We start from the raw sequence: 23,302 nt of genomic DNA, 5'->3' as shown, positions 1-23,302 counted from the left end.
TTCTCCTCTTAGGTTGTGTGTGTATCCAGCTGCTCCGAGCTTTTTCAAACAGTGACTGGCATTGACTCACTGCTGTGCGCAGTCTTTGGAGATCCATGCAGCTCTTAAGATAAGTAGAGGAAATGCTAACCCTGATTTATAACAATATTGCTCTTCCTTCCTCGACCCTGGGTCAAAATCCTGCAACTCCCTTTGTGAAAGACTATGGGTGTACTTACACCACAAGGACTCCAGTGGTTGAAGTAGGCAGCTCAGCACCACCTTCCCCAGGGCAATAAGGGATGAGCAATAGATCATAGCCCAGCAGGTGATATCCACATCCCAGAAATGAAAAGAAATAAAGCCCTTTCTAATGTAGATTAATGCTTTAGGATCTTAAGTGAACATTCACAGATATACTTGCATCTGGGTTAAGACAGCTGATAAAATCCTTGCGTTGTATGCAACACAAGTAGTCCTATCGGCTGTTAAGTCTATGGGTACCACCAGGGATGAAGGATTCACACTGCGGTCGGTCCTACTAATCATTTGACTTATATTCTGAGGGACGAGTATGAAGATGCAAACAAATAACTTTCCATGATTTCCGCCATTTGGAAGAGGACATCACTGCTGAAGATCCCTCCAAATGTTTGTGCCTGTAATAGGCCTTTGATAGACACATAGCTTCTTGTCATCACCACCCTTATCCTAACCAACTGAGGAACAAAGTGAAGGGCTATAGCGATACAGATCAAACAAAGCAGAGCTATGAAGAAAGAAAGAGAAGACTAAGCAGATACTGAATGACTAAAGATAACATGGAAGAAGGACCGATTGAGGGAAGCAAGGATTCTATAAGATCTTGGGAAAGATGATTTGTGAATTTCAACAGACTGTGTTTTGACTGATCAAGAAAACCACGTGGGGTGAGTTCAGAGGAGCACAGACCAGAGATAAACACTGCTAAAGCCATGAGAAATCAAGAATGTTTGTGACATTAGGGCAGGTCTGAGGGTCAACGTTGGTCATCTTTCAGAGGACAATCTTTCTCTTATATACGTTCCAGGAATATGTGGTCACTGTCAGTGAGGATCCTGAGGTACAGAGATGAGTAAATGAAAAATGACCAAAAGACAACACAGTGTGCCATCTGTCATGCTGGTGGTCATATGACAGAATGGGAGTATTATTCAAGTTTTGGATGAATTCGGGCTACATGCAATTGCCATGGAAGGATGTAGGTGGGATGGTGATGAAGTAGATCCATCTTCAGAGGCTGACACTCCTGATTATTTGTTTAGACGTAATATTATCCTCATCTAAAAGTGCCCGAGCAACATCTTTTCAATGGCGCTAAGGCCTTGACCCTTATATGGTACAATGTAACATGGCAGACAATCATGGGAACATAGCCTTAAGCTTTAGAGTGCTGCCTTTAAAAAATTTTGTCTTGAGAAGTACACAGTAACAGTGACTGAACTTGTGAATCTTGGAAAGGAAACAGTTCCCTTATCGCCATCTGGCTTTCCAAATGGTGGGGCTCACCGAAGAATGGTCAAGAAAACAGGAAGGTCTTGTTCTGGTGAATTTCTGAATTGATAATGCAAACAGATGAGGCATCTGCCAACAAAATGAGCATGTTTCTACTGGTGCTATTTCACAGAGATATTCCCAAGTTAAAACAGTTAAAAATAAAAGTCATATTACCTTTCTAACACATACCTACTAAAGTACATCATGAAGCAAACAAAACTAGCAATATCTGCCAAAAGTCATATCAGGATAGTCTGGCAAATGTGAATCTGGAAATATAAAAAGGAGAGGAAAAAAAAATCTCTTGTTATAATGGAGTCACTTAATCCAAACCTCATGTGGTGACTAACATTTTACTCTGTCCTGCCAGAAGCTCCATTGTAAGCATCAGAGGAATGTGCATCTTGATAAGATGGTCGTCTCAACCTCTCCTCCAATAAAAGCAACTCCGCTGATTCTGCCAAGTATTTGAAAGAAAAACATTGAGCCATAAAAACGGCCAATGGATTCACAATGATTTAGCAGAAGGAGGACATTGTCTCTGAGGGGTGGCCGCTAAACAAGCATAATTTTCTCTGAACTGCAGTGAAAACTCCACAATAAGGATAATGTACTCTCTGGTCGATTACAGAAATTGGCTGATCATCAACAGTCTCCAGATTTTCTTCTTAAACATAAAACAAGTCAATGCCTGAGGCATGGGAATTAAAACAAGAACAGTACAAATAACAAAAGAAACACTATGTAGTTTTATTCCACAAGACAAGAACAAGAAACATAACTCAACAAAAGAAGCTGTGCAGTTAGGTGATGTCCAACAGAAGGCTCTGTCCTCTGAACATCAGGATGGAACGAAAGACTTAAACTTAAGTAATGTTGCACGACATTGCGGAGAAATTTCAACATGCTTCACAGGTAACAAATTACATATAACCTAAGTGCAGTGATTCAGTTTTATGGGCAATCTTAATGGTTATTTTATGCAAACTAAGCTGCAAGCAATGAGAAGCAGAGCCATTTGACTTCACTTTGATGGTTCGGAGAGAGACATGGAAAACCACTCACTGTTCTTTCGGAGCAATTCAATTTTGCCCTGAGCATCGACCTGAAACATATGGAAAAGGCAGATGGGAGGGCATAAAAATAACTGGGAATATGGACAAGAGTCAGGGAATCCAAGAACACCTTACGGAGCTGAAGGACCAAAAGAAATTGCTAATGCTTCACAGACCTGACTCGCTGACATAAGTTGCAGAGTTTGAGAAAAGAATGGTGGCCTGAGATGAAATTGCTTTGAGGTTTCCTCTCTGTTGTAAGACAGGAAGTAAGAACTTGACACATGAAGAGCTACTTGGCTTGTATTTCCAGATTTTAAGCATGCAATTAATCAGCAGCCGGAAAATTAGTTGTTTTTTTTCTAGATAATTGAAATACTTCCAGCTGATGCAATATACTTTCTGTTAGGTCCACTTGATTAAATTCCCCAATTCAGCAGTGTTGTAATTTTGCAACAATTTGGCCATCACACGCAATAAGTGTAGGATTTGAACCTACACCTGACTCAGACTACCAACTGAGCACAACTGTCACTCTGTTTCTCTGATTAAAAACTAATTCCGACCAGACTGACTTGGGCACATAATACAGGCTGATACTTCCATGTAGTGCTCAGAAGTACCGTCCTATTGTACATGTCATAATTACGCAAACACATCACATGTAGAAGGAGAATTAGGCCATTTGGCCTCAAGTCTCTTTCGCCATTCAATCATGGCTGACAGGCTTCTCAACCACATATGCCGGCCAACTCTCATCACCCTTGACAAACTCGTTAATCAAGAACACGTCTGTCACTGTCATAAATACACACATTGACATGGCCTCCACAGCCCTCTGAGGCAAACAGTTTCAGAGACACCATCCTCTGGATGAAGAAATTCCTTCTCATCTCTATTCTAAAGGGCTGTCCCTTCACTTTGAGGCTGTACCCTTGGGTCCTTGGCTCTCCTACCAGTGAAAACATTTTCTCCATACCCACTCTATCCAGGCCTCTCAGTAATCTGTAAGTTTCCATCTTTCTAAACTCCATCAGCTACAAACCCAGAGTCCTCAACCACTCCTTATATGCTAAGCCCTTCATCCCTGAGATGATTCTTGTAAACCTCCTCTGGACCCCCTCCAAAACTGATACATCCTTCCTTCGATACAGGGCCTAAAACAGCTCACAATATTGTAAATGTGGTCTGGCTAGAGCCTTATAAAGCCTCAGCAGTACATCTCTGCTCTTGTATTCGAGCCCTCTTGAAATTAATGTCAATATTGCATTTGCCTTCCTAACAGCCAAGTGAACCTTAACCTGTTCAGGTGAAACTTATGTTAATCTTAACAAAATCCTTAACTAGGACTTCTAAGTCCCTTTGTCCTTCAGATTTCCAAAGCGTGTCTCCATTTAGAAAATCGTCTACCCCTCTGTTCTCCCTATCACAGAACATAACCTCACACTTCACCATATCATATTCTATTTGAACTTTGTTGCCCATTCGCCTAGCCTATCAAAGTCCTTCTGCAGCTGCCTGCTTCCTCAGTATTGCCAATCACTGTATCTATCTTTGTGTCATCTGAAAAATGAGCAAGAAAGCCCTCTCTTCCTTCTTTCAGGTCTTTAATGTATCATGTGATTTGTTGTATGGCCATCACGGCTCCCTGTGGACTTCCACTAGTCACCAGCTGCCATCCGAACAAAGACTCCTTTATCTCCACTCTCTGCCTTCTGCCAGTCAGCCAATTTCCTATCTATGCCGATACCTTGGCCCCTAAGAATGTGGGCTCTTACCGTATGTAATAGTCTCCTGTGTGGCACTTTGTCAAAGGCCTTATGGAAATTCAACTGGATCACATCCAATGGCTCTCCTCTGTCAAACTTGTGCATTACCTCTGCAAAGAATTCTAACATATTTGTCAGGAATGACCTCCCTTTTATGAAACTGTGCTGACTCAGCTCTATTTTACGCACAACTATTCCACAATCTCATCTTTACGAATGGACTCGAAAATCTTACCATTAACTGAGATCACATTCACTGTTTCTCAAATGATATTATAAATCAAGTCTCTGTCTGCAAACTCAGGTAGAGATAAAAGTTCGCATGGCATTATTTCAATGAACAGTAGGGGAGTAATGTTCCAGGCCCTGTGCAATATTTATGACTCAAATCAATATCATCTGACCATTAACACATTACTCCTGTGGGCGCTTGAGTAAAACTGCTTATTCCATTTCCTACATGTCAACAATGATGACACTTCAGGAGTACTACATTGGGGATGAAGAAATTTAGCAATTTAGCTGGGGAATGTGTTAGTTTCTTGCTGTCTTTTATCAAGTGCTGTCATACTGGTCAAGGTGCACCTACAGTGCTGTGAGCAAGGGCGTTCTAGGATTGTCCCGATAAAGTGACGCTACAGCCGAATATACCCAGGGTAGCACATGGCTTGAAAGGCAACTTGGAGGCGATAGTGGTCCCATGTATTTGCTGCCTTTACCGTTCTAGATTTTGAAAAGGTTTGACGAGAAAGCTTTAGTGAGATGCTGCAGATACACAGCGAATATTACACACTACAAACCATGATGTGGTGACAGGGAGAAATGTTTCCACAGAGCACGCGGTGCAATCAAGCAGGGTGCTCAGGCACCCACCCACTCATAGATTCCTCTGTCAATGCTTTATAAGAGCTGAACAGATAGTCTTTGTGAATGCAGTTAAACAAACAAGAGGTCTGACCTGAGTCTATATGAAACCTCCTGGCTGTTCTTCAGTGGATACAAATAATGTGATGATAATTTCACTGTCAATATATGCTATGCTATAGAGAGATTGTCCTGTTTTCGTAATTGTTCTTCTCCAGCTGTTATTTTCATCTTCAGCTTAAACATAAACTATAGCATTGCATCTTTTACACAGACACTTTAATCACATGACAGTGAAGCTGTACTTACTTCATAGCCTTCCACTGATGGTTCGGTCACCGATGACCACATCACTTCAATTTCAGAAGATGAGAGGCTCCTGGCAGTCACTTGTTGAGGAGCTTCACTAGGCTCTAACAACAGAAAAAAAAAAAGATGGCTTTACTGCAATTAAAGAAGATTGCACATAATCATATCTTACACTGACATGACTTCAGCAGCAAACACATAAAGTGCTGGAGAAACTCAGCTGGTCTGGCAGAGTTAATATTTTGGATGTGGATGCTTCAGAGTTCTTCCATCTGTTTCTGATGGGGCTGGAGCATGTCACCTTGTTAGTCATCTTACCATCGAGTCGCCCATATCCAGACTACACCGACGGGTAGCCACAGTGTGTCTTCACATAATAAACTGTTTATATTCTTTATGAAAATTTACTCAGGTTAACTGAAAGGCTCACAGGAACTATGGCATAATGAAGATGTGCAATGGGACTCGACAGAGGAGAGTGTATGAAAACATGGCAAGGTTCCGTGCCAAGTTTTACTTAGTGTTTTTTTTTATTATACAAAGCAACGAATGGCAGCTTCCCTAAAGCCCGTTACAACTGTCAAAAGCCTTCCTTATTCCTGTACTCCGATTAACCTGCATTAAATGCCAACATAGTTTTTGCTTCCTGAGATGTCTGCAGCACCTAAATCCAAACTGTCTTGTTACTGCACAAAGGCAACAAAACCATCCATGAATATCACTATTTCAAAGGTTTACACCTTTTAAAACTATATTTTTATGATTCTTAAGGCCTAAATAAATATCTTTACACTTCCTAACATTATACTCCACGTTACCTTATTGCCCATTCACTTAATATTTATTTGCATATACCTTGTGTCCCCCTCATAGTTTTCGCTTCATATAGTTAGCAAACTTAAATATAGTTCTCTTGATTTGCTTTTTAGTAAGGCACTAATATAGACGGTAAAAAGGATTCATTTCAAAGAGCATTCTGACCTGCTATCTCAACCTTTAAGAGACCCATGTTTATTCTCCCTAATCCCTTGCTTAGATATTTGTGGATGCTTTTACAATCAGTTCTCTCTATTTCTTACCGACTTTTACTCTAATTTCTCTCTCTTTAAAATTCATTGGTCACTATTCACTGTTTGGTAAAATTCTTGAATCCTCAAACCTTTCGACAATGCAGGAAACGTTTTCTCAAAAAATCTAATATTATACTCAGCTTCTTCAGTTAGCGATAATTGAATCACATTTCTTCTGGGTTTTAAATCCTTTCAGGAATTGCACAGTTTTACGAATAATTTCTACAAATGCTTATTCGTATTACAGAACATCATACCTTTGAATCCAAATTCCAGATTACGTTTGCCGACTTATCCTTTAGACTTATTATTTTCATTTAAATTTAAGGCACTATTTTCAATTTTAAATACAACATTGCCAATCTCAGCATGAAATTCTATCATAACTGTTATCATATCTCCCATTGGGGTCCAACAGCCCTTCTCCTCAGCTCACCATCATCACAAACAGTTGACAGTCAAATCAATTCAGTCCACATGACATCAAGATATAACTGAAGGTGCTGGATACTATAAGGCTACATTTCAGTCATAGCACTGAAGACTCGTGCTCCGTAATTCACTGCAATAGGAGTCAGGTTATTCCAGGACAGCTACAACGCTGGTATCTATCCAACAATATGGACAACTGCCCAGATATATCCTGTCCACAAATGACAGGGCAAATCCAACCTAGCCAACGGCCATGCCATCAGACTAAGTTATCATCAACAGTGTTATTAAACGGCACTTTTGGAGCCCACCCAGCTCCTGCCCTCATTCTAAACTTGGTCCAAACATGGACAAAAGATTTGAATTCAAGAGGAGAAGTGAATGTTGACATCAAAGTAGCATTTAACCAAATGTGGTATTAAACTGCTCTGGAGAAAAAAAAACTTGAGTCAATGGAATCAAGCAGAAAACTTCCTTCTGGTTAGAGTCATATCTGACACAAAGGAAGATGGTCTTGGTTGCTGGAATGCAAATCATCACAGTCCAAGGGCGTCCTCAGTTGTGTGTGCTTGGTTCAAAAATCTTCAGCTACTCCATCACACTTTCCCTCCAAACTGAGGTCAGAAGTGGGGCTGTTCACCAATGACTGCACAATTGCCAACCCACTTGTCATTCCTCAGATAATGAAAAATCCGTACCAATGGAAAATATCCAGGCTTGAGATGGTAAAGCAAAGTCAAGCATGTGCCACAATGACCCGTTGAACAAGAAAGAATCTAACCATCTCCCCTTAACATTCAACAGTATTAACATCACTGAATCTCTCACTATCAACAATCTGAGGAGCACAACTCACTAGACAAGCCATATAAGTATGGTGACTGCAAGAACAGGTCAGGGGCTAGGAATTCTGCACTTAGGCTGTCCATCTTCCTACACAGCTAGAAGTGCACTGTTACAACCAGACCCCAGGTTCCAGGCAGATACTCCAACTTGTCAAGTTCCTGGGCGAGGAGGGATGATCTGAATTCCCTTCTTTATCCAACTACACTCTCAGTTGCTTGCAACACCGTTAAATTACAAAGGATCCCTTCCATGTGGATATCTCTCTCCCAGACCAACTGAATTTATGTTTTAAAAGGAGCCAAATTCACCCAGGCGTTCTTAAATTAACCAAAGCGTGAGCTCATTAGTTACTCAGCACGAGAAGAAGTAATGACACAACAGGCATTTACATATATTAGAAATGAGTCAGAAAAAGATATGTTAAAAGATATACAGATCACTGACTGACCATTCGTGAAAAATAGCTAGTGAACAGTCAATTTCAGGATTCTCCATTTTACAGGTCAATTGAAATCACTGCCTCCTGTTTACTTTTGACGAATGTTCTGGCTAGCTGGCTTCGAGTACTGAGAGTGAGAAAGTCCTCAGGGGTGACTATTATTCTTTGAGTGTAGCCTTTCCAGTGTGTACTGGAATGTCATACCTGTGAGCACCTCAGCTCACAACACACACAGAATAGGTTCAAATTAGCTTCTGAGGCTTGTTCTTGTGAAAGACAAAACACAAAATGTGCCTCTCATCCAGACTGTCATCTTTGCACCCATCACGCCTGTAGCCTGTATTAACTCCTACAGGTTTTCGAAAGGATTTGTAGTTCTGATTGTGGATGCGATTGTAGACTTGCTCGCTGAGCTGGAAGGTTTGGTTGCAAACATTTCGTTGCCCCGTGAGGTAACATCGTCAGTGCTCCTCCGGTGATGCGTCGGTGTTCTGTCCTGCTTGTTACTTATACGCTTTGGTTTGCTGGGATGGTTGGTATGACTTCCAGTTCTGTTTCTCAGTGGTTTGTACGCAGGGTCTAGTTCAATGTGTTTGTTGATGGTGTTCCGGTTGGAATACCAGGCCTCGGGGCATTCCCTGGTGTGTCTCTGTTTGGCTTCACTGGACGTGCACCGACAACGTTAACTAGCAGGGTGACAAATATTTGCAACCAAACCCACCGGCTCAGCGAGCATGTCTACAACCTAACTCCCACAGGGTTGTACTGCATTCATCCATTTTAACTCCACCCCATTTCAGCTTCCTTGGCACCTCATCAGAAAGCCACTAAACTGGTGTCCATTCGTCATTTCTTTTCTGGCTCTAGTAGTCCACTTTTGAAAAAAAATGTCAGAATTAAAAATCTAGTCTGTCCATAAATTATCCAGGGATGTGTTTTGCCATTATGACAATGCAAGAAAAGTGAGTGGAGGCCACAGAGTTAATCAATTTGTCATTGTTCTCCCTCCTTTAATTCACACAAGGAAAATAGGCAGGCATGTTGCATACACAAGAACTGCCAGCACTTGTGGAACAAGACTCCGACATGTGTCAGCACCCTGAGAACTGGGATTTGGAACCACAAAACTTTCTGTTTCTTTAACAATAACTCTTTTACTACGTTTGCCAAACAATAACAAGGCAATTACAAAAAAAAATCTGAAACTTGAGAGATTGCTTGAGAGATTCACGTTTCAGCAAAAGCTCTGACAAAAAAAGGCACATAAGGAATTTGGCGGGACTGGAAATCTGTTTGGCACTATATTTAATCACCTCTGCACTGACTACCAATGGCCTTGGACGGCCAACATGCACTTTGCTCTGAGCTGCAGGAGACCATGTGAGTTAAGCACATGTCCATAAAGAAAAAGAGTTCTGAAGTGGCCAGCAGGTCTGGGATTTGGAAGGAGCTAAGAAAAGCATGTGCCAAATCAGTGAAATTAGTGTTTTTTTTCATTTGGCTTGGAAAATATTGTGACAGATAAAGCAGGTCAGACTTTATCACGTTACTATTAGCAAAGAAACTGCTTGCATTTATGTAGTATCTCAGGGCCCCCAAATCATCTTTTAGCCAATTAATTACTTCTGATATGCATTCTCGGGTGTAATGTAGGAAATGTAACAGCAATTTGCAAACAGTAAAAATCCACAAAAAGGAAAGAGATAAAATACCAAATAATGTTTTTTAATGGTGTTGGTTTAAGTGCAAACATTGACTGAGACAGGAGTCAAAACTTGCCAACTCTTCTTCACACATGCTGTGGAATTTTCCCTTTCCACCTTTATCGGGCAAATGAGGCCAAAATCCAGCAATTTAGCCAAAAATGTCACTTCTGGAAGTACTGCGCTCCTTCTAGTGCCAGTCAAGACCTTGACTTCAAATCTCTGGGATTGGACACGCGTATATAACATTCTATTTCAAGTGACAGTCCTCGCATTTTATTCAAAGTGTCACATGCGACACACAAAAATAATTATCTTCTAATATTACTGTTTATAATGAATCAGAGGATATGTGGTTATATAACGGCCACGATGGACTGCCACATGGCACACAATGAATAATTAATAGGGTCACTATGTTATAGTCCAAATTATAGACCAAGTAAGTTCAACTGACTTTTAACTTTGTGGCATTCTAGCATTTTAACCAGCAATTTGGGGTTCACTAATGTACACAGTCATTAGCATTTTAAATCAGAGCTCTCAGCTATTTCAAAAGCAACCCAATCATTACAATCTGTTGTTGAGGTAAGATTCGGAATTAATTTTAAGTTGGAGTTGAGTCAGGGTTAAGGTTTCGAAATGTAGAGGCATAAATAAACTATCAAGGAATGTCCACTGAATCTTGTCATCTGATTATTACTGCACTATCTTTTTTACCTACACACTTAATGTTCGCTTCTTAAGAACAGGGTACATATAGCAAGGCTGGATGTCAGTATCTCTGTGAGGCAGAGACTGTCAGGAAGTGAGGAAGACCAGGTCGTGAGAGAGAAATAAAGTTCGGCACTCAAAGTTGTGAAGGGTGTTTTGGCAAGATCTGGGAGGAAAGGGATGGATAAGGGTCTTAGAGTCATGTAAATTTAGAGTTTATCAGGGATTATACAACAGAATTCTATCAAACGATTAGAGCTTGTGATAGTGGAAACCCATTCTTGCTGTTGGGAAAATTCTGAACAAAAGGGACAATTTTAATATTCCAACCAGGTGGTTTAACATGTAAATTGGGAAGCGCAGGTTTGTGAAAATCTAGAGTTCTTCCCCCAGTTGGATCAATTATAACTTTCTAGATTGAGATTGATAGATTTTTGTTGGCTTACAATATCAAGGGTACAAATGAAGTTAAGTAGATCAGCCTAGATTGAACTGAATGGCTCACCGTACTTAATTGTTAACTGAGATAAAAGGAACTGCAGATGCTGGAGAATCCGGGATAACAAAGTGTGGAGCTGGCTGAACACAGCAGGCCAAGCAGCATCTTAACAGCACAAAAGCTGACGTTTTCTGATGAAGGGCCGAGGCCCGAAATGTCAGCTTTTGTGCTCCAAAGATATGCTTGGCCTGCTGTGTTCATCCAGCTCCACACTATTATCTTAGTGCAACAAGTGTACACGTGTACCTTCACGTGTAGCTTCACCCAAAGATCATGAATTAAATGCTTTCTGACCAATCCCTGGAGAATAACTGTGCTTCCTTCTCCAATGTATATGAACGAACAAGTAAATATCACGGCTGTACAGAGGTGTTTACAGATCATGGGTGGGAAGAAAACAAAAATCAAAGCTACCATTATTACATTTGCTTTTAAACAATGAAATGCATTGCGTATCCTTTACCTGAGCACGACCATCTGAAAAATCCCACCCACTGCTCCAGGAAAGATTTGGGGGCAGCAGTACATTCAAGGGCAGTGGAAAGATAAGGGACATCAAAGATAGTTTGAAAGTATGATGGAATGAAGCATTTTCTTTTTAAGGACAGGGGGTATGAAGGAGTCGGTATTTGAAGAGAGAGGTCCATTAACGTCATCGGAACTCCAAAGCATACTCAAACAAAAGTGAGCAACAAGATTAGAGGAATTCTTTTGGAAACCATAGTTGGGTGAATTATTGTAATCATAGTTCAAAGCATTATAAGATGAAAGATTCACAAGGTAGTGGAAGAAATAACGTACGTCAGCGAACACATGTGATGATGCAGTTGCACTTTGAGGAAGTCCAGTGGAAAGGAGAGTCCAGCAACGCAACTTGGAGTTCCAGTCGAAATCATCGAATCCTCAGTAGGTAAAATCGAAATGGTTACATGAGGGGCCATTAGAGCTAATTATTATCTAATTTGAAAGTGATCATGCAGCAGGTTTGAAATGAATGACAGCAGTCTAATTTTTTATTGAAGGAAGTGCTGCAAGAGGTAAGGAATGCAGCTGACATCATTACAATGTGTGCAACAATTTAGTCTGTAGAGGTTTGAGTGTTTAAATGCCAGCCAGGACACTGAGAGAACTCCCCTCACTCTCCGAAAAGGAAAGCCAGGAATTTGCTGGAATGGCCAGCACCGTGTGTCCCAGGCACCACGGAAAATGCAGCACACCCTCAGTCCTGCATTAAACCACCTCCTTGGATTATGTGCTCAACACTCTAAAGTCGCCCTGAATCCACAAATTGTTGACTCAGGGACAAACGTGCTACAAGGTGAATCAAGGTTTAGAGCTCAACGGGTCTGACCCTATGTAGAAGGTAATCCTGATCTGCTGATGGAACAATTGAATGAAGCTGTTACTCACGGCAGCTTCTGTCACCGAAATCGCCCGCTTGTTTGACCAGGAGCTTCTCACTTACACCTGACTCTGGAAGCTGCTGCATTTGACTGGGTCAAATCATGGTGCAACGTCCAGCATCCTCAAGCTAGGACAGGAAGTCAGCAGGAATTCCCTTTGGAGTTAGGCCAGTCGCTACGCGCAACTGGGCAGCAGCTAGCTGGCGAGGTGCCATATGCAACAGCACTTGGACCCTGTGAGCCAGGAATCATGCTGTCTGTCTGCAAAGAGGGCTTTGAACTGAGACTGCTATCCATGCTTCCCCACTGCCACAGTGAGATCCATGAGCTGCTGTCCCTCTCCCTCATTCCCAAGAACAGCCAATCCCTGTATCCCGGGGCAGGTTTCATCTGTCCTTCAGTCAACAGCTCAACACCCCTTTTCGCTGGAGTCCAGCAAAGTCCCGTTAGTGCAAGAAAAGCAGCTCCTACTCTCTCCAAACTCATACCTCGCCAACTGTGTGCCACTTTTTAACCAGAGATGAATCACGAGGTGCATGCTTCTCTTCTGCTGCTTCACTAATGGCAAAAGTGTAAGTTAATCTGATGTAATGAGTATGCATGCCATGCATACACAGGGAAGTCAGCAGAAATTCCCTTTGGAGGTGTGCCATGCATAAACATTAAGAAGTAATTCCCTTCACTTTTCTGTTCCGAACTAAGATCTGAATTCAATCAACCACCAGCTCATTTCCCAGCTTCATCTTGCTGTTGGGTGGTTGACGTTTCACCTCCTGCACAACCGAGAGCCCCCATTCAACCTCCTGGATTAAGTGTCCAGAAATTCTCTGGTGACATGAAACGCTCTAGCTCCCTCTTCACTTGTCAGTTTTGGTTGATCACTGTCAATTTCATTATGTTTATCTGCAGGAGGTTAAAAGGCTTCAAGTGCTTTGCAATTTCAGTCGTTGAAATCGTTCAGGGTTTGGATGATTATTTGGCTGATGCGAAAAACCAGTTTTAGAAAACTTTAATGCTAAGTCATCAACAAATGACTTTGTTCAGAAAGCATTTTTTTTTAACACTCAACAATCATTATAGGGTTCACTGCTACAGTACAGTGTATAGTGGGTGAATGGGCATTGAAATGGCATAGCCAGGCATGCGCAGGAGGATTTGCATAGCATGGAATGGGGTGCATGAGGAGGTACCTTCATGCAGACTATGGTTCGTAACACCTCTGTTGCGCCGTGAACCCTGACATTTTAAAGGGCTGGCCCAACACCCTCAAAATTGTGGGATGTGTAAGCCTTGCCCGTCTTTGCAATGAAGCCACCTTTGGAATGCAACCACTGAAGTTAGGTCTACCAGCGACAGTGCCCCAACTTCAAACCAGATGCAATCCTCCAAAGGTCCTGGGGAAAACTAGAAATGCTAGGAGTGGGGTCAGGCAATCCAACCAGAACTTCGCAAAACTCCAGGCCTGAGAATCCAGTTTGTGAGACATGTCATAGGACTTTCCAATTTGGTTTCAAATAGAAAATTGTGGTTCAGTTCGTGAATGTAACACATAACAGATTACAGATTTACATAAAGCCACATGAAAGCTAGTATTTGATGTGCGCTTCCTTTACCACATCACACTTCCCTTTCCACATTTTGGTGTTTATGTTTATGTAAACCAAGTTTTTGAAGTCAATTGCCTGAAATAAATGATTATGAAAAGTAGTGGCAGATACAATAGTCAATGGGAACCATGGAGAACACGAGAACAGTGGATTAAACCGAACAGTCAGTAGGAACAAAAAAAAGTCAACAACACAAGAAAGAGTGGAACAATCCAAAATTCCGAAACAAATACTTTGAAAATGATAGCTTGGTTTCCCTGCTGCCTCTGGGACTGGGTCTGGGACTGTCTGTCAGGCGACTGTCTGTGTAGAGTTTGCACATTCTCCCCACGTCTACATGGGTTTCCTCCGGGTGCTCCGGTTTCCTCCCTGAGTCCGAAGATGTGCAGGTCAGTTGAGCTAGCCATGCTAAATGCGGATTACAGGGATAGGGTGGGGAGCTAGGTCTGGGTGGATGGTCTTCAGATGTTCAGTTGATGCAGAACCAATGGGCTGAGTGGTATCTTTCTGCTCTGTAGGGATTCTATGATTCATAATTAGGTGATCATTGGAAGCAAAACCTATTGCATGACGAAGGTTACAAAAAAAATAGTATTTTTGGAAAAAACTATATAACCCATGTTTCCTGCACAGGTCAATGTAAAAGATCTGAAGGTCAAGCTCATTCGAATTCTTGAACCCATCACTGTTTCCTCAAGTGAATTCAGATCACAGGCTATAGCACTGAGCTTGCACCGATCTATATAACCATTGGAATTTGATGAATGATGAAATTTCAAATCGAAAATAAAGACTTGCCGTTTGCAAATCCCACTCTCTCTTGCAATCCAGCCGACCAATGGAAAATTATTCCCATTTGAAAATGCTCAGGGAGCTTTCAATGAAAGTGAAGGCCATTTGAACATTTTCTTGGAAATCCATCAAAAATAAGTTAAAGCTTATGTTCTTTAATTTTATTTCAGGGAACCCTGTGATGCGTCCAATGCAAGTACGTCAAGGGAGCCGAATGCAGATACAAGTAAATGGAGAATTTGTGAATGGAAAAAAGGTCAGTTCTCTACATTGTACTAAAAATTGAAGTGTTTATCATACATATACTGCAAGTTCTGGAAACACTGTTCCGCCATTCCCGTCTGAAGAAATGTTAACTGGAAATGAATTTGGCAGACATTCGCAAAAAGAACATTTTGGCTTTACAAAGTGCCACAGCAGAGATATTTAGTAAAAGAGGAAAAATGCAGATTATAGTTCTATGCGCTAAACAAGTAGACATTAGAAGTGCATTATTTTCTTTCCACAGTAGACGACAAAATTTTTTTCGTTAAGGTGGGGACGCAGAGGGATAAAGCCGAGGCCTCTGCTATGTGCAGAATGTTCAGCATCGGACAGCAGAAGGTTAGCAGGGATGGTGAATACCCGACAGGCGTTTGGGGGGTGGTGGGGTGGTTTGGGGGAGGGGATGGAATCAGAGGGAAGGGGAGGAAAGGAAGGTTCTCGAGGGCTGTGTGTATTTTTGAGCTGTTGCAACTTGTGGGCCTTGACGCCCAAAAGGAAAAGAGAAAGTTTCTTGTTAGCATGAGGAATGATTGGAGGATGAAGTGGAACTGCGGAGTGGTGCAACCCTGAGCCAGTATGTTGCGATGCTGTTGGAGAGAAAGGTCGAAAGTGTGCACATTGACGCTGCAGAGCGTGGATCTCAGGATGTGGCGGGAGCAGCTGTCCCTAGTTCTGAGTAAGGGTCACCGGACCCGAAATGTTAACTCTGTTTTATCCTTCACAGATGCTGCCAGACCTGCTGAACTTTTCCAGCAACTTGTTTTTGTTCCTGATTTACAGCATCCACGGTTCTTTCGGTTTTAACCAATTTTTTTTATTTAAGGAAGACACTTGTTTTGTTAACAGGCAATAAATGCTTGCTGCCTTGTGCTCTGAGGAGATTTCTTACAAACTGCTTTTTGAATGTTTTCACATCCACACCAAGCACCTTGCAACAGTATAATTTCCCACTCACTAGGAGCATGTACTGACAGGAGCACATGTTTAGACACACAGTAAATCGCCTGCAAGGTGCTTACATTTAAACTAGAGCACAAAAGGATGCCAGGTCAGCAAGTCTGAATATGGCTTTTAAAGTTGTCCATGCTGCTGGAACATATCAAAGCTATATAAGTAGTGTTGACAGCCAAGAAAGGGAAAAGCTTTATTCGAAGTTGTGTGCAGTTTTCTCCTTGTCCTTTTTTTCTGTGTATACATGGATTAAGGTGTGAATTCTGCCAATTTTAAAACAAAAAAGATGCAACACAAACCGCTTAAACAAAGTAACTGGAGCCATCCTTTACATCTGCGCCCTGTGCTGGTCCTTATTCGCAATGTGCAGAAGGCAAAATGACAAAGTTCTTAAATAGAAAAGTCTCCTAGCAACAATTTCCTTAATGGTCCCTCTCATTTTGCACCTTAATTCTTATTCAGGTCTCCTCTCAATCCCTTCTCCTTTAACTCCTCTCACTTTCTTCAGGTCAAAGGTGTAGCTTGGGGTACCTGCACGGGCCCCAGTCATGCCAAATTCTTTGCGGGGGAAACAGAACATTTCTGGTTCTGGTGCTGGTTGAGTCCCTCCCCATAATTCCTTCCTCGGTACAGTGATGACACCAAGACAGAGCACAGGGGAGAGGAGGCATAGGGGCATGCACCCCAAAGTGGTCAAGGCATGCCCCAGAGGAGAAAACTCCCTGCTTTTTCACTGCAGTTGACCTTCTACCATTCACTTCACATCCACAATGGAGGCAGAACTGGGTCCTTGATTAACAAGAAGGCTTACCCACTTTCCCCACCTTGTTATGGAGGGCATCTGGGGCTGGGTGGAAAGGCATGAAGCTAGTCACCATATTTTATGTGCCCACCCCCACCTCCCCAACCACGATGACCACAAACTACGGGCTGGCTGAAAAATTCAGGCCAGCATTAACAATCTGACTCCTTTCCAGTGGCTCTCAAAATCTGAATACTCCAAATTGATCAACAGCCACGATCCTCTCGGTCCTGACACCACAACTCAGTGATGTTTTACCTCAGACCCATATCATGAAGCTGATTCAATGACATGCATTGCTCACAGATTATTTTCAACTAACAATAATCTTGTTGTCTTGGAATCATCTATTTATTCCTTCACAGGATGTAGGCATCACTGTTGAGAATAACACTTGTTGTTCGTCACTGATCCTTCTTGAACTAAATGGCATGCTCAGCAATTTTACAGGGCAGTCAACCGCATTGCTGTTGGTCTGGAGTCACACGTAGGCCAGATCATTTATGGCCAGAAGACATCCTTTCCCAAAGGACATTAATGAAGCGGGTGGATTTTCCTGATAACCCGCAATATTTTCATCGTTACAGTCACTGAGGTGAGTTTTCACTTTCAGATGAACTGAATCTGAATGGGATTTGAACTCATGTGCCTTACAGGTGTGACCTGGGCCTGGGGGTTACCAATTCAGTGACGTTACCTCGATGGTGTCATCTTCCCCTAATGTATAACCTGCTCTCCAGTTATAAGGGTAACCATTGTTTTTTGAGGTAATTGATAATGTGACACATTTACTGTTCAAGAGTCCAAGTGGCCCTTCATATCGCAGCACTTTCCGTTTGATTTCTGACCAGCTGCATCATAACCTCCTCCTGTTTCCAACTGCATATGTAATAGCTCCTGGTGTCTCCACTGTTTTCTCACTCTTGGCTCACACTGATTTTGAGGGGTTTATGTTGGCTCTGCTCCCACCCTGCACCTACTCAAGTTGCAAAGTCAGCTTTCAGCCTTTTCCTCCACAACTGAGCATCGAGCACGTTAGGCTGCAAAAAAAAAGCTGTGTGCAAACCTCCCAAACCAAGTTCAGGCATGACAGAGAAAAATCACCGCCTGTTCTAAAATGCTGTTGAACTTAGTCGGTATCTCCACCTCTCACAGACAAAGACTGGAAGAGTGTACGAACAGTAACAGAAGCCTAAGAGAAATGCCTGGTGCCAGGCACAATAGCCCCAACTTTAGTAGAAGGGTCTGGAGCAGCAAGGGAAAGGTAGAAGATGCAAAAAGGCTGGAGACATGATGCCCCTACTGCATTTGATGTTAGGACCTCATTAGAGCATTTTCTTTCCTTTCTACCTGGGAGCTGGTCTGATTGACATATTAGTGTGCTGCCAGGGTCAATAATCAGGGGCAGGAGACGGAGGTCACTGTGAATCCTTGGGGATGGTCTCCTGCATGAGGAGGGGAGTAGACTCCAGATTGCAGAATGAGGCTAAGAGGGGCTTCAACTGTGATCAGCCCAGGAGGCTAAAGAGAGGTCATGACCAGCAGAGAGAAAGCTCAAGGAAGTTCAGTGAGTCCTCCTGCTCATTGCTGATGATGGCAAGTGCAAGAATAGGAGGGGTCCTCCTGAGGTCAGGTTCGGTTGCCAGATTCACTGACAGAGTTCAATTTCTCCACAGTGTTCCATGAATAGGCAGAGCAGCAAGTTGCGAAAGAGATACAAGCTGCTTACAGTGGGCAACAAGTTGGCAAATGGAATATGGTGGTGAGATCACTCTGGGGTACGGTGAACAGTTGGGATTCCTTTATGTAAGATTTCACTGGGGGCGGTTCAGAGAAGGTTCACCAGAATGCTCCCTGGTCTGGAGGCACTGTTTTATGGGCAAAGGTGAAACAAGTTGTGATTCTACTCATGGAATTTAGAAGATTGAGAGGTCATCTGATTGAAACCCTTTGAGGGCTTGACAGAATAAATGCTGAAAGGCTGTTTCCCCTCCTGGGAGAGTCTAGGACCAGAGGGCAGTGTCTCAGATTAAAAGGACATCAATTTAAGACGGAGATGAGCAAGAATTTCCTCTCTCAAAGGGTGTGAGTCTTGAGAATGCCTCACCACAGAGAGGTCTGGGTGAAGAGTCCTTGTGTATATTTAAGACTGAGATAGAATCCTGATCAGTAGGAGGATCAAGGGTTATGGGAAAATGCAGGAAAGTGGATGTGAGGAGTGTCAGCTCAGCCATGATTCTACTGAATGGCACAGCAGGCTTGAGGGACCATACGGCATACTCTTGCTCCTATTTCTTATTGTTTTAATATGCTCTGTGTGTCCCAGATGGGCTATTCATAAGCCATGTTAGCTGCCGTTGTAAAAAGGAATAAAGTTGTGCATTCTTGTCGAAAGGCTACTATCTTGAGGCCGATATTGTAGAAAATATTCAATTTGTTAAGTTTGTGACCGCTGAATTTGAGTTTTCTCAGACGGTGTCTTCTTTTCTGCTGGTATGAAGTGTTAAGAATGTGAAGGTTTGCTTGCACTGCAAAAAACAGAGCAACATTTCAACATTTCAACACAATGGTAGATTGTATTGATAATTGCATAGCTGACTGCAAGCTAGCATTTTGAGGAGAAATAGCACTATATTTTGGAGAATTCTGCAAAAGTACTAGACATGTGGATGGAATATATAAGTACTATAATGATATAATTCAGGGGGAGAGCAGAAATCTGTTTGCTGTAATGAGTTTTAAATTTCCCACGTGATTTAAAAAGAATTTAAACTAAATTCTTCCAAGGAAAAATCACAGGACTTCTGAGTGTTGGCAGCATTATTGGTTCTGTTTCCTGATGACACGCTTTAACCAGAAATCTAAAACCTCTGAGAAACCAGGAATCACACATTTAAGAAAAATACATATGTATACGCAGTTATATACAAAATAAATCTACTACCTACACATAAATTATTTGATATCAACAGTAAATAAGAGATCACAGAGAAAAAAGATGCGAGGAAACTTGTCTTTTAGATTGGAAACTTATCACTTTGTAGAGGATGGATTCATATCTGAATTGGGATTAACACCACTGATGACAATCTGCTCTAACTGGTTAGGTGTATTCCTTGAGGCATAACTTTTGTGGTTCTGTTGGGAAGATAGACCTTCCCATGCCTTGAATTTTATTAAGAGGCTGACGGTTCAGCATTGCCTCAAGGCGGCAGCTTCATGCTGAGTTTGTGACTTCCAGCAAGGCTCTGGGAGGATGAATATTGCTAAATGATCAGTCTATTCTAAGCCAAACTGGACGCAAGAAATTGTCTTTGAGAGGAGGCCACAGAATTATCGAATCCCTCCTGTGTGGAAGCAGACCATTCAGCCCAGCGAGTCCACACCGGCTATAGTGATTGGAATGAGGGTAAAGTGGGTCCCATTGACTACAACATCCTTGACTGCGCTTGTTAACATGAATTGCCTTCACATTGAATTGTCATGTCTACATTGCCCCCACTGGGCCTTGCTTGTTATTGGTTACTTGGCCACATGGGTGTTTTTCCTGGTGGTGGAAATACTGAATCAAATTATTTTGCACAATGGTGTTTTTACTGAGTCCCTGCACTTACATGTACAACACAGGGGTTGTGGTGTTAAATATACACTGCTGCTGTAGAGCTAGTGTGTGGGGGTAACAAAAAGACATAAACAGGAGATTCAGGGAGTCTCCCCATTCCGGGGACTCGCTTTGAGCGGGCTGGTCAGAGCCCATATATTGTGCACACGTAAATAAAGGGTGACTTGGTGATGGAATACCAGCCCCTGTGCAGTTATTTCATCGACCCTCCGAACAGCATTCCACCCGTACCCTACCCCATCAATGGAACCCTGCATTTCCCAAGGCTAATCCATCTAGGTTGCACATCCCTGGACACTATGTGCAATTTAGCACGGCCAATCCACCTAACCCTGCACATCGGTGGATAGGGCACCATTTGCAACCTCAACTGAACCTTAGGCATCAGGGTGTTTACTACCACCCACACTATTCAGAGGGTAGTGGGGGACAGAGCTCAATCCCATAGGTTTCACATGTGAGCAATAAAGTTCAGATTTGAATTTACAGGCATGTCCTTTCAGAATAGAAGACCATCACGTGACACCACATGATGTCAGTGAACGGCTGGCAGCACTGAAGGTTTAAGAGGCCATATGCTTGAACGTCACTTGGGCAATGCCACTACAACCTTGTACTTTTGGACTCGGAGTACCCATAGCCAAGCTCATGCAGCACAGTTCCAATGCTGGATTCACCCGACAATGTGGAAAATTGGCCAGCAAAGTCCCACCCTCGAAAAACAGGAAAATTGAAAACTAATCATTAGCTTTCCTTTTGAGAAAAAAAAGACAGCCATCTGTAGCTGAGGAAAACAAAGGTTATCTGTTCCTGTTGTTTTAATAATGCTGGTTAAGTATCAACAGAGGATAAAGGAGGGAGTGGAAGCTGTGCAGGAACAAGGGGTGAACACTGACGTTTTACGGGGGAGGATGGGTGGGCTTTAGACCAATATTCTCAGCTTAAGGTGTTACTCAGAATTGAGGTGGTCCATCAAACCACCTCACTTCCACAACCACCGGCTAAATTGCATTTTGGCTTGCAATGCCTGACATCATGCAGTTGAGTAGAAAAGGTCCCTGGCTGTCAATTCACAGCTCTAAACCATGAACAGGAAAAAGTGGCATGCACAGGCATTCCCTTCCATTTCCCCTGTCCTTCTGCCGGCTGTATATTTGGTGGAAAGGGCTGTCCTCTCATGATGGCAAGGGTTGTACAGGACCCAGCACGTTCTTCCAGAAAGGCCCAGGTCCAGGAAGGATTATTGATGCACCCACTGGTCTGCTCACCTGCATTCCGTGTAGCTGTAAGTGCTTGGTGTTCACATGTGCATGGATTGTGAGCCAGCTTCGTTTGGAAGTAGGACAATAGATCACCCTTGTCATCCAGATCTCGTAGTAGTCCTCATATGGTTTCTCATCATGGCACAAAGAAGTGCATGGTCAAAGACCGACTGCATGTTGAGGGAGAGGAGTCCTAGCTGGTAAATCACGGATTTGATAAAGGGCATCCGTTCAGTGTGCATTCAACAGTACCTTACATCATGGAGAGGGAAAAAAAAAATCCTCACACAGCACCAGGCTCATTTTACCTGCTGCTCTCTGGACAGAGAAACTGATAGGTTGTAAGCTCCTTCTACAGATCTCAGTAACCTCTGTTAAACAACGGATGGCAAATTAGGAAGCCTTCCAAATATGATCCACTCCAGCTTGTATACATACAGTCACTCCCATAGTTCCTGACAACGTTGTACATAGACTGCTCTCCAGCTGCTGCTCTGCCTGAACTGGGTGGCAGATTTCTATTTTTTTCCCTCTTTTGGCTTGTGGTTCTCTGTCTCTACCTTCCCAGAGTTTGTCTACCTCTGTCTATGTCTTCCAATAAGCACTTCTCCGTAGAGGAATAGATTTTCCTTTTATTTATTCACTTGTGGGACATGGGCATTGCTGGCTGGGCTGGCATTTATTGCTCATCACTAGTTACCCCTGAGAGGGTAACGGTGACCTGCCTTTTTGAAGCGCTGCAGTCCACATGCTGTGGGTTGACCCACAATGCCCTTAGGGAAGGGATTCCAGGATTCTGACCCAGCAACAGTGAAGGAACAATGATATATTTCCAAGTCAGGATGGTGAATGGCTTGCAGGCAGCAGCATTCCCATGTATCTGCTGCCTTGATCCTCCTGGATAGTAGTATTTGTGGGTTTGGAAGGCGCTGTCTGAGGATTTGAGATGAATTGGATGAAATTGTTTTTAAAACAAAGTAAAGCGGGGGCTGATACACACTGTTTGTGAAATTGTAACCCTATTCTTTGTACACGTATGCATCATGGAACTGTCAACAGTATTCTAGGACCGGAAATTATTAGGGAGTACACAACAGAAAGGATTTTGCACAGCATTTGGCCAATGTGCCAACCTGAACCAGGGGTGGAAGTGTGCATTCCCTGTCTTTGAAACTCCTAAAGTGTCCTGGAGTTTGGTTTTATGTCCTGAGACCCAGGTCTGGCCTTCCTTACGAAGGAAGGAGTCACCCATCCCTTTGCACTCTATACTCTGCCCCTAGCTGAATGCTTCCTGGAGTTACTGTGATCTCCAGACTCCTGCCCATCATCAGAGCTGCTTCAGTAAAGGATGGGATACAAACGTAATGAACAGAACTGTCAGAAA

General features: G+C 42.6%; 1 protein-coding gene across 10 annotated transcripts in view; it reads right to left on the bottom strand.

The window, feature by feature from the left end:
• The window catches only part of cntn1b (contactin 1b), a 721,932-nt gene that overhangs the window by 127,390 nt on the left and 571,240 nt on the right, over window positions 1–23,302 (bottom strand). For all 10 annotated transcript variants that reach the window (XM_059652304.1, XM_059652305.1, XM_059652303.1 and 7 more), the window contains one exon: window positions 5,513–5,616. In XM_059652304.1, coding sequence (XP_059508287.1) covers window positions 5,513–5,616 — 104 coding nt within the window. The remainder of the gene's footprint in view (window positions 1–5,512; window positions 5,617–23,302) is intronic.

The sequence above is a fragment of the Stegostoma tigrinum genome, chromosome 18, assembly GCF_030684315.1.
Source record: "Stegostoma tigrinum isolate sSteTig4 chromosome 18, sSteTig4.hap1, whole genome shotgun sequence".
NCBI classification, from domain to species: domain Eukaryota; kingdom Metazoa; phylum Chordata; class Chondrichthyes; order Orectolobiformes; family Stegostomatidae; genus Stegostoma; species Stegostoma tigrinum.
The sequence above is the reverse complement of the archived record's forward strand: the minus strand, read 5'-3'. Positions and strand labels throughout refer to the sequence as shown.